Below are 12662 nucleotides of genomic sequence, written 5' to 3'. Positions count from 1 at the left end.
ACTCCATCTCATAGACATGGAATCATAGTCACCCTCCAATTGGAGAAATCTGTGCTATGGCATCCCTGAGAAATTGGTTAATTAGGCTCTGCCTTAACATCTCCAGGGTCAGGGACCACACAACCTCTTGAAGAAACACTATCAATGTTTGTGGTCCTTGTGGTTAAAATATGGGGGTCATATAGGAAAAACAGCCTCCACATAATTTGCACCCATTGGTTCTGCTTGTGTGTTCTGGAATTACACAGAACAAGCATATTCTTCTACTTGGCAAGCCTTTAAGTGCTTGAAGAGGGCTCCCTGTGCATTGCTTTTTTCAGGATAATACCTCCCACATCATAGCCTCTTCCCTACAGCCTGCCCTTGGAACATTCTCTGTTCCTCAATGTCTGCAATTTGTACAAACCCCACATGATGTGAGTATTGCATCTCTGTAAATACAGGTCCAGGCCAGTGATTTATACCAAAATTGCAGAAATCTAAAGCCACTCTTTTTCACTTGTATAGTCATGATGTCCAGCCTGTACATTCCTGAAGGAGGCATTTTATATTCCTTCTTTTACTACTGACTTGCGTCGGCTCATCATGGCTAAAGCTCTTCTGAGTTCTGTCATCCTACAAATGAGGAAGCAACAAATTCAGGCTGGAGAAACCTTCAAGAATGAGGTGGAATTTAAGCTGCTCCCTTAGGGGTGGGCCTGTTTAGATGGGTGGAAGAGAGGGAGAGAATATTCCAGGGTGGAGAAATGGTTTCTACATTATATACTCATTGGGTTTCCATTATGTGCCAAGCATTATGCAAGGTGCTGAGAGACAAACTTATATGTCCCTAACCTTAAGGTCATCCCAGGGGCCACAGACTCCAAGTTAAGGTACTACAGTGCAGGGAGGTGCATACAAAACATTGCCAGATCAGATAGCTGGGGGTGTCTCAACTCAGTAAAAGCTTCTTGGAGGAGGTGACATCTTAGCAGGGTATTGAAAGATGAGAGATTTATCTAGGCAGAGAGGATGGATGGAGGACCCAAAAGCAGAGGGAGCAACACAAGACTGTGTCTGGGCCCATGGACAAAGAGAGTGTGAACAGGGTCTGAAACACAGCCTAGCATCCGGAGCTCATGTTCTTGGCAGCCCTGAGAGGCCTGGGGTAGGAGCTGTGCTGCCTGTTGCCTGAGGACTTCAGCTGAATCTGGGCTGGAGTTGTGAGGTCCATAGAGGCAGGCAGCCCTGTCTGTCCTGACCACCTCCTTGCCAGTGCCTCAATGGACTCTCAACCACCAAGCTAGTCCAACAGGTGAGGTGCAGGTGGAATACCTGGGGCTCAGATATGGGCTCCTCCTCTGGCTTCTGCTCCCATTCCCCAGGGTTTGGGTGGGGACACTGGAGTTCATTCCTGGCACATAGGACCAGAGGATCTCAACTTTGCAGAACCAGATGACTCAACAAATGTTGTATTATTAGCTTTTAAATAGAATATTTGGGTAAATGAAGGATAGTTGTTCATTGTGAGAAGGAAAATAAAAAATATTGGAGAAAATTGCAATAATAAAACAAATGCATTTGTTTCTCTTTCTCTGCATAGTAGTTATCTATTGCTGCATAACAAGTTAGACCAAAACTGAGCAACTTAAAACAACAAACATTGATTATCTCACAGTCTCTGCTTCTAGGTTCACTCATGTGGCTGTGGGCAGGAGACTTTATTTTTTACCACATAAGTCTCTTTATAGACCTGCTCATAGCATGGCAGCTAGCTACCCCCAGAGCGAGTGAGCCAAGATAGATTGGGGGTGGTGGGTGGCAGAGAGAGAGTGCTCAAGTAGAAGCTGCAGTGTCTTTTATAACCTAATCTTGGAAGTGGCATGCCATCACTTCTGCCATATTCTATTGGTCACAAAGACAACTCTGGTACATTGTGGGAGGGGACACACACAGAATGTGAACATGAGGAGACAGGGATCATTTGAGCAGCTGTATTAGTTTCCTAGAGCTGCCATAACCAATTATCCTTGGTGGCTTAAAACAGCCGAAATTTATTCTTTCTTCGTTCAGGAGGCTGGAAGTCTGAGATTAAGGTTTCAGCAGAGCCGTGATCCCTCTAAAGGCTCTGGGGAAGAATTCTTCTTTGCCTCTTCCAAGCTTCTGATGGTTGCCACAATCCTTGGTGTTTCTTGGCTTGTGGCCACAAAACTCCGATCTCTGCCTTCATCTTTACATAGTCTTCTTCCCCGCGTCTCCTCTGTGTCTCTGTGTCCTCTCCTTTTCATACAAGGACACCAGTCATATTGAATTTAGGTCTACCTTCATCCAGCATGACCTCGTCTTAACTAAGTGCATCTGCAGAGACCTTATCTCCAAATAAGCTCACAGACTGAGATTCCAAGAAGGATGTGAATTTGAGGGGGACACAATTCAACCAGTACAGTAGCCTTCTTAGAGACTGGATCCCATGCCTTGGAATCCCAGGGGCTATGATCCTTCTAGGAGAGAATTACCAGATGATTTTTGTTCTTTAAGTTCCTTACCCAGAGATTCCAGCCACACAAACTCATCACAGGCTCCTCCTCAGTGGCTTTGCTGATATCTGTTTCCTGATCACTACTACAACCAACCAGAGCAGCAGAGCTCGATTCAATTTGAATTTAACTCTGGGGAAGTGGAGGCTGAGGACAATCAGAGATGATGTCTACTCTGCTTACCTCAAGATTAATTTCTTTTCTTATTATTATACAAGCAATTGATCTTCATTGTAGAAAAATTAAGAAATACAGATAAATTAAAAGAATTAAAAGAAAAATCACCTATACTGCCACCACCCTGACATTGCTACAATTGAAGTAAACTCTTCCAGACATTTTTCTATGAAGAAATATATAAATAGGTATTTTTTAATTAAAATAAATTGCAATATATGCCACTTTGTAAGTTGCTCTTCTCAATATGTCATGAGCACTTTTTCATGGGAATAGAGACCAGCATCTGGGATTTTGATTGTATCTTGGGTTTTTAAAAGAGGATCGGCATGCCCTACTTATCTTTTATCTTCTGAGCTCGAGCCATTTCCTCTGACATCACCACCTCCTCATGCCCACAGCAAGAAGATGAGGGTAGAGATAGAAAAGATAGCATATGTCAGTGGCAGGATTAAAGGGAAGGAGCTAGGGCTGGGCCAAGGGCCATGGATCCCTAACTCTATGACCACCTCCCTCTCCTGCACAATGGTGAGTGACAGGACTTCATGTGGAGAGCTACTGACCCTATAAGGCTCAATTGGGGACAGGTTGGCCTGCGGGGCTCAGGGTAACACTGATCAGTTACCATTAAGCAGGAATGATTCCCACCACTCCCCCACCCCACCCCCATAGAAATCTTTTCATGTTATTCCCAGTTTACCCCACATGGTTTTTACAAGGTTCCACAGCAGTAGCACCATCCAGTGGGGGAGGACCGTGGACTGAGCTCCAAATCTCAGAATTTACCCAAACTGGGAACCAGAAGAGAAAGTGGCCAGGTGCCCAGTAAGTCAGACGTGGGGGTCCTGAGAGCAGAAAGAGTGATTTTCCGCCATGGGTCTCCTCCACTAACCCCTCACCCGAGCTGGCTCTGCCCAGGGAGTTCTGGGGGGGCATGTTGCCCTAGTCACACTGCTGGAAGTAGAAGTCTGTGATGGGGGCATTCCAGCCGGCATTCTCGGGAAGCTGGGTGAGTCTGACAGGCTGATCGGCTTCAGGCACCGTGCACAGGAACCAGCCCGGGTAGGCAGCCGACTCGAAGCTGGAGGTGAGCCCCATTTCCCGCCTGTAGAAGGTGAAGCTCTTGGATTCCTTGGCACCAAGATAGAGCTCCATGATGTTCACTGGCTGCCAGCAGAGGAGAGCAGGGCAGGTGAGGGCAGAAGCAGGGGCAGAGGGAGGGCTGGGCAGGGTCCTTAGGGAGGAGGCAAAGCTGCCATCAACAGAATCCTGCTAGGGTGTCCCACAGCACCAGGGCTGTGGGCTGCCCAGCTTCAGTGGGCTCAGCATCTGTGGCTCAGTCCCCAGTGAGGATGCCCCAAGTCTCACCTCTAGTGTTAGAGTCGGCTCCTGCCCCGCCCCACATGACAGGCACTGGCTTCCACCCTGGACGCCCAGGATGACGGGGGACAGGCTGGCATCCAGCCACCGATTGGGGACCACGCTGATCTCTTCACCTGTGGGAAGGAGGCCAGATGCAGGGCCCTGGATGCCTTTCCCTCCTTCTCCCCGTGTCCTGGGCTCTAGGGCACAGGACTGCTGTGAGATGGCCTGCCCCCAGGCTGGGCAGAAGGGAGGCCTCTCAGCAGCTGTCATGACATGGCCTCTCCTGTCCACTGGCCCAGAGTGGACATCAAGGCATGGAAGCATGTTGTACCACCTCCACCCCACCCTCTAGTTCAGGGTCAAATCTTCAAGCCTCTATACCCCAAAATAGATTCAACCCCCTCCTTTAATGCCCCTTGGGTCTCAGGCCTTTTTCTGAAACCTGTCTTGATAAGCCCTCCTTTGGAGTTGTTTGGACAACTTTCTACACCCTGTGAGGTTGCTGAGAGCAAAAGAGGGTCTCATTCCTCTCTGTACATCCCCTCACTACCCACATACATCAGACACATACATGCACAGATACATGCATACACACATATACATATACACACACATGCTCATACATACATACCTGCACTCACACATACATGGTTACACACAGATACATGCATGCACACATATGCTCACACATATATGTCTGCATGCACACGTACATACACCAGTAAGCACACACATACACATATGGCCTAGCTGAAGGATCTACCTGGCATCTGTGCTCAGCAAGTGTGCCCCGGGTGGGCAGGTGCGAACTATTTTAGAGAGGGACCAGTTGCAGTGCATGGGGCAGAGTGAGCAAGCAGGAGGTCCAACAATGCCACCTGTTCTTCGGGTCCCTCCACTTTAAGTGACTGAGGATCTTCAGAGAGCAGAGGGGACCCAGGGTAGAGAGGCAGAAACCCACTCCCATATGGGAAAAAAGGTATAGAGAATCTACGTTAGTTCTCTCCTTGGTACTGGCTCCCAGGGAATGCAATGCTTGAGCTAAATCTACCTGTAAGGGAATGACAAGACATGCCTCTTGGAAAACATTCCCACTTCTGCATAGAAGCTTCAGGTGGCCCCAGAGCCTGTGTCTTCACTTTGCTGAGAGGTGTGGTATTTTATTTGCCTTTGCTTAGAGCCTGGTTTGTGCTGCCCTAATGCCTGGGCTCTGTAGGCCTGTGCTAATCTGTATGACTATTCTAAGCCCTCTTCCGGCCCCCTCCCCTGAGAGTGTATAGAGACCAAGGAAAGTGGGTCATGTTTAGTCACCAACCTTTAATGACCTTCCCTGCATGCAGCCCTCCAGCTAGAAGCTGGTTATTATGCAGATAAAGCACCTTCAATGCCGAGTCCTTCATTCTGAAACATCAGGAAGGGGTGAGGACTACATTAGGGGGAGGGTGTACACTTCAGCATGCCCTGGATCCAGAGAACCCCCTGATCTCAGGCATTTTGTCTCTCTTTCTTCCTACTGTGCCAGAAGTAACAGCACAGCCTTCTCTCCCAGCCCTGCTGGGCTCATGCCCTACCAGGAGGATGACCCCACAACCTCCCACTGGAGTCTGTGGTTTGCTCCTTCACCTTATTCAACCTTTTCTGCCCCAACCCATCTCTTGTTGGAAGAGAAGCTGCACAGTGAGTCAGAGCCCTAGGTTCTTGCCCCATCTCTGCCTCCAATGCTGCTGAGTCGCAGCAGACAACTCTCTCACCCACTCTGGGCCTGAGCCTCCTCATTGCTACACTAAGATGATGGGTTGGATAACATCCAGGCCTCTTCCAGATTAAAGCCTGATTCTTCAGTTCTTCAAGATACATGTATTTCTATTTAGTCATATATTCCTTACTAAGTGAGGAGTTTCTTTAAATTTAAATTTCTTTTATTTTACTTTTCAAAGTTGTTTCTCATCTTTGAACTCAGTTGATTTCCTGGCATCCTATGAGGTGGAAGATGTATCCTAAAGTGGGTTTCTCCAAAAGTTATATGGGGGAAAAGGATGCAGTATAAAAATTGGGTCGATGCATGGCTAAATATGATTCAACAAGTTGCCTTACTTCAGAAAACCTCAAAATCACTCATATGCTGAGCTGGGCTGTGGTTCTCTTATGAGAGGATATAGAAAGCATAATTCCCTGCATTTACCTGATCAGTGAGCTCCACTGTGTTAGGCATCTCCTGGATGCCTCTATGGGACTCCTCTAATCAAGTCCCACAGAACACATCGTGGGAAGTGCTTTATTAGACTGAGAGAAACGACCACTCTCATCCTCTGTTGTAAAGCTCAGAGCACGGCAGAGTGTCTGGTTTGGTACACGCCAGTGGGTGGACAGGCTAACTGATGGTCATGGTTTTTGTTTTATTATTATCCCTAAAGAGCAGCAGGGAGGTAGGGGCACAGAGTGGGTGAGCTTACATCCATTCACTGTGCTGGGGCAATGGAGGAGCTCTGAGCAGGGATCCTGGCTCCTGTTCCCACCTTGGATAGACTTGGCTGCAGCTCTAGACTGGGCAGTTCACTTGTCCCCCTCAGCATCAGGGAACCCTTGTGAGATGGCCTGCCCCAGTCCTGCCCCTATTTGAAAAAGGCTGGGAAAACTCTAAGAGCAGTGAGGTGCTGGTCACAATTTCCCAGCTGCAATGGCAGCCCCTCCCTTCCTCCCTCCTGCTCAGAGCTGGACAACGGGTCTATCCAGAACTCACTTCCCTCAGAGGACACCACCAAACCAGGGCCTCATACACTTACCGGAAGCACAGCGCCCCACTCAGGACCATCTTGAGCTCCACAGGGTGTAGACTCCCCTATTTTGGAATAAACAACAGAAAATCATGGAGAGAGAGGCTGAGTTGGCTGGGGTCTGGGGAGCAAGCAGCCGTGCCAAGCCCCCCAGCATGTGAACAGCCTCCACAGAGCAGATTCTGGGTCTGGGGTCAGGAGAGAGCTCCGGTCCCACCAGCGCCCCAGAGCATACCTCAGAATGTTCCTTTCTCCTGGCGGGAGCTGTGGAGTCTGCCTGTTCCTCCAAAGATGCCTCAGCGTTTTAAGTAAGGCCTAGGGAGGGGCCCTGAAACTGCCAGGACCTGAGGAGGAGCAGGATTCCCAGTGTGATTTCACATCACCCTAAGTCACCGGAAACACTTGCTTCTCATTATCTGTCGTTGGGAGGGAAGCCTCTGGAGACAGTTTCCTTCCAGCAATATTGAAGAACTTCCTTGAGGCTTTCCAGCTCTTTGTGAGCACTCGGCTTTTGCATCTCACGGGCTTTCAGACCCTAAGAGTCAGTGCCCATGGCAGCTCAAGGGAAGCACAACTTTCTTTCCTCCCTGCCTCCCTCCCTTTCTTCCTTCTCTCCATCTTTCATTCACTCACTCCCTCCCTTTTCCCTTCCTTTCTTCCCTCCCTCTTTCCTTCCTTTCCTTCTTTCCCTCCCCATTTCCTCCCTTCCTCCCCTATTCCCTTTCTTCCTTACCTTTTTCACTCCTTCCTTCACTCTTTCCCTTCTCCCTCCTTCCTTCCTCTGTCTTTCCTGCCTGCCATTGCCAGGCCTATGGGAGATGTTGGAGGTGGGACTCTCCTGCTTAGGGAATGTTCAGCCTACATGTTCATTGTAGAAAAACCTGAAAATCCAGATCAGCCACAAGGAAAAATGTGAATACTTGTCTTTTCTGAGTGCATCATCAGAAAACCAATGACAACACTTTTTCCTCCACACACATACACATGTAACTATAGACAGCTTTCATACAACAGATTCACAAAACCTATACTTTTTCCAACCTCATTTTTTGATGTAGCAAAATATCTTTCCATACAAATATGAATAATGACATGCTTGAATAGCTGTATAGTATTTCATTGTATCACTGTAACATTATTTATTGAAACCTATCCACTGTTATTTGTCTTTTATATATTTTTCTCTCTTTTTTTGCTATCGAAAACCATGTTGTGGCAAACATCTTTGTATTAACATCTTTGCTCATGTATCTGATTATTTCCTTAGAAAGTAAAATCTAGCTCATGCCATCTATAATTCTGTAAGTGATCTTTCTTGAATACCTAATTGATAAGATAATACGTAATTGTGAAACAGTTAATGCAGTTTAAATATCTCCCTGCACTCTCTGTGTTGGATCTGAAATAAAGGTAAGGGTCAGTGCACAAAAAACAATTTAGTTATATCTTGAAAAACACAGATAAGTATTTATTAATAATTTATTGTTAAAGCATACTTTTTTATTTTTTTAAGTTTTATTATTTTTTTCTTTTTATTATGATTATTATTATTATACTTTAATAATAATTTTAGGATACATTTTAGGATACATGTGCACAGCGTGCAGGTTTGTTACATATGTATACATGTTAAAGCATACATTTTAAAGAAATGGTATTCAGACATATGAGCCAAGAGGTCCTACAAATGTTCAAGAATAAATAAAATATCAAGTTGTTCAAAAGACAGAAAATAATCTATGATTTTCATAATGCCACTAATATGATAGACACTTTTCAGAAAAATAAAATTGATGTAGAAACTGCCTTGTAAAAAATTATTAAATTACAAATTGACCAAATAGAAATGACAGTTGAAATAAGATGAAATGAGACAAGCCTGGCCAACATGGCAAAACCCCATCTCTACTGAAAATACAAAAAGTAGCCAGGGTGGTGGTGCACATTTGTAATCCAAGCTACTCAGGAGGCTGAGATGTGAGAATTGCTTGAACCTGGGAGGCGGAGGTTGCAGTGAGCCAAGACTGAGACACTGTACTCCAGCCTGGATGACAGACAGAGCAAGACTCTGCCTCAATAAATAAATAAATAAATAATAAATAAAATGAAACGATGACTGTGTATACTGTCAATATCATATGAAAACATTATTAAACAGGCCTCACCAACAATAAGTTTTCTCTGGACCTATCCCTTTGCTTGACTTACTAACTAGGTCTCAGACTCTGTGAAATTAGCTGTGAACTAAGAGAACATTGATAAATTACACATTATTCCTGTCTGATAGAAAAGATAACTCCAAAGGGTTCAGTTTTAATGCCTCACAAGTCGTAAAGCTGTCTTTAAAAACGTGACTTAGCCAACCTATTTCAGCCTTTATTTCTTGACTGATGGTATAAGCCTCCATTCCCTGAATTATCTTTTGATAATCAGCTTTATAATCTTGCTGATTCCCTCACTTATGAAAAATAGTAAATCTTTGACACATGCTCACTATATGTTTGTATGAGAGTCAAGTTTTGAACTTCTGAAAAATAAACTTTGGCACTACCTAAAGACAATGCCGCCAATTCACAAACCATGTGTGGCTGTTTTAAAATAAGTCCATAAATTCTTGGAAACTCCATCTTTAAGAAGGTGATATGGTTTGGCTCTGTTCCCACCCAAATTTCATCTTGAATTGTAGCTTCTATAATTCCCACATGTCATGGAAGGAACCCAGTGGGAGGTAATTGAATCATGGGGGCAGGGCTTTCTTGTGCTGGTCTCATGATAGTGAATAAGTCTCACAAGATCTGATGGTTTTATACAGGGGAATTTCCCTGCACAAGCTCTCTTGCCTGCCACTATGTAAGACATGACTTTGCTCTTCCTTCATCATCTTCCACCATGATTTTGAGGCCTCCCCAGCCATGTGGAACTCTAAGTCAATTCAACCTCTTTCCTTTATAAATTACACAGTCTTGGTTATGTTGTTATTAGCAGCATGAGAACAGACTGATATAGTAAATTGATATTGGGAGTGGGATGCTATGTTACACGATGAACATGGCAGCATCATAAAAGGCATTGCAATTTCCTCCTAGCTCTTAGATCACTCACCTAGACAAAGCCAGCCACTGTGTGATAAGGACACTCAAGCAGCCCTGTGGAGAGGCCCACGTGGTGAGAAACTATTTTTTCCTGCCAACAGTCTGTGAATGCACAATCTTAGAAGCAGATCCTCTAGCCCCAGTCAAGCCTTCATATGACTGCAACCCTGGCTGACATCTTTCCTGTAACCTAATGAGACACCCTGAGCCAAACCCTCCAGCCAAGCCAGTTTTCTCATTCCTGACTCTCAGCCTTTGTTAAATTTTTTCTTGTTTTAAGCTACTAACTTTGCTGATATTTTGTTACACAACAATTGGTAACTAACACACCTTGACATCGCTATTGGCGCTTTGGCACTTTAACACTTTGCCTGTTACCCAGCAATTTGGAACTGGGTAAAAGGCAGAGGCTGGAACAGTTTGGAGGGCTCAGAAGAAGACAGGAGGATGTGGGAAAGTTTGGAACTTCCTAGAGACTCACTGAATGGCTTTGACCAAAATGCTGATAGTGATATGGACACTAGGGTCCAGGCTGAGGTGGTCTCAGATGGAGATGAGGAACTTGTTGGGAACTGAAGCAAAGGTGACCCTTGTTATGCTTTAGCAAAGAGACTGGCAGCATTTTGCCCCTGACCTAGAGACCTGTGGAACTTCGAACTTGAAAGAGATGATTTAGGGCATCTGGCAGGAGAAATTTCTAAGCAGCAAAGCATTCAAGAGGTGATTTGGGTGCCAATAACATTCAGTTTTATGTATTCACAAATATATGGTTTGGAATTGGAACTTACATTTACAAGGGAAGCAGAGCATAAAAGTTTGAAAAATATGCAGCATGAAGATGAGATAGAAAAGAAAAACCCATTTTCTGAAGAGAAATTCAAGCTGGCTGCAGAAATTTGCATAAGGAAAGAGGAGCCAAATGTTTTTCACCAAGAAAATGGGGAAAGTGTTTCCAGGGCATATCAGAGGTCTTCACAGAAGCCCCTCCCATCACAGACCTGGAGGTCCAGGAGGAAAAAATGGTTTCATGGGCCAGACCCAGGGCCTTGCGGCTTTGTGTAGTCTCAGGACTTGGGGTGACTTGTGTCCCAACCACTCCAGCTTTGGCTAAAAAGGGCAAAGGTACAGCTTGGGTCATGGCTTTAGAGGGTGTAAATCCCAACGCTTGGCAGCTTCCACGTGGTGTTGAGCCTGTGGGTGCACAGAAGTGAAGAACTGAGGTTTGGGAGCCTCCACCTAGATTTCATAGGATGTTTGGAAATGTCTAAGTGTCCAAGCAGAGGTGTGCTGCATGGGCATAGCCCTCATGGAGAACCTCTGCTAGGGCAGTGCAGAAGGGAAATGTGGGGTAAGAGCCCCCACACAATGTCCCCACTGGGGCACTGTCTAGTGGAGCTGTGAGAAGAGGGCCACTGTCCTCCAGATCCCAGAACTGTAGAACCACCGACAGCTTACACTGTGTGCCTGGAAAAGCCACAGACAATGCCAGCCCATGAAAGCAGCCAGGAGGAGTGTTGTACCCTACAAAGTCACAGGCGTGGAGCTGCCAAAGACTATGGGAAGCCACCTCTTGCATAAGCATGACCTGGATGTGAGACAGAGACTCAAAGGAGGTAATTTTGAAGCATTAAGATTTGACTGCCCCGCTGGATTTTGAACTTGCATGGGGCCTGTAACCCCTTTGTTTTGGCCAGTTTCTCCCATTTGGAATAGCTGTATTTACCCAATGCCTGTACTCCCATTGTATTTAAGAAGTAACTAACTTGCTTTTGATTTTACAGCTCATAGGCAGAAGAGACTTGCCTTGTCTCAGATGAGACTTTGGACTGTGGACTTTTGAGTTAATGCTGAAATGAGTTAAGACTTTGGGGGACTGTTGGGAAGGCGTGATTGATTTTGAAATGTGAGGATATGTGATTTGTGAGGAGCCAGGGGTGGAATGATATAGTTTGGCTGTGTTCTCACCCAAAGCTCATCTTGAGTTTTTGCTCCCATAATTCCCATATGTCATGGAAGGGACCCAGTGGGAGGTAACTGAATCATGAGGGCAGGTCTTTCCTGTGCTATTCTCATTATAGTGAATAAGTCTCATGAGATCTGATGATTTTATAAAGGGGAATTCCCCTACACAAGCTCTCTTCCCTCCTGCCATGTAAGATGTGACTTTGCTCTTCCTTCATCTTCCATCATGATTGTGATGCCACTTCAGCCATGTGGAACTGTGAGTCAATTCAATCTCTTTCCTTTATAAACTACCCAGTCTCAGTTATGTCTTTATTAGCAGTGTGAGAACAGACTGATACAGAGAGGCAGTTTAACTGCCCTTCTCTTGAGTATGGACTGGACTTAGTGACTTTTTTCTGAGTATGTTACATGGTGAACATGGCATCATGTCACTTCTGAGACCAGGTCATAAAAGGCATTGCAGTTTCCTCCTTGCTCTTAGAACACTCACCTGGATGAAGCCAGCTGCCGTGTAATAAGGATATTCAAGCACCCCTGTGTAGAGGCCCACATGGTGAGAAACTGTGGTTTCCTGCCAATGGTCTGAGTGAGCAATCTTAGAAGCAGATCCTTCAGCCCCAGTCAAGCCTTCAGATGACTAAAACCTTGGCTGACATCTTTCCTGCAACCTAATCAGACACCCTGAGCTGAACCCTCCAGCCAAGCCAGTTTTCTTATTCCTGACTCTGTCTTTGTTAAATAATTTTTTTTTGGTTTTAGGCTGCTAGGTTTGC

At 45.5% G+C, this 12662-nt stretch overlaps 1 protein-coding gene across 1 annotated transcript; it reads right to left on the bottom strand.

Moving 5' to 3' along the window:
• Window positions 1–1441: 1441 nt before the first annotated feature.
• IL36RN (interleukin 36 receptor antagonist) lies at window positions 1442–7168 on the bottom strand. Its single transcript, XM_054475726.2, has 5 exons — window positions 7068–7168; window positions 6842–6897; window positions 5374–5459; window positions 4062–4189; window positions 1442–3860 (listed from the first exon to the last, which is right to left on the bottom strand). Exons 2-5 carry the CDS (start codon window positions 6868–6870, stop codon window positions 3636–3638), a joined length of 468 nt encoding a protein of 155 aa, XP_054331701.1. The 5' UTR covers window positions 6871–6897; window positions 7068–7168; the 3' UTR covers window positions 1442–3635.
• Between the last annotated feature and the right edge of the window lie 5494 nt (window positions 7169–12662).

Source organism: Pongo pygmaeus, chromosome 12 (assembly GCF_028885625.2).
Source record: "Pongo pygmaeus isolate AG05252 chromosome 12, NHGRI_mPonPyg2-v2.0_pri, whole genome shotgun sequence".
Lineage (NCBI taxonomy): Eukaryota > Metazoa > Chordata > Mammalia > Primates > Hominidae > Pongo > Pongo pygmaeus.
Note: the sequence above shows the minus strand (reverse complement) of the source record. Positions and strands in the feature narration are given on the sequence as shown.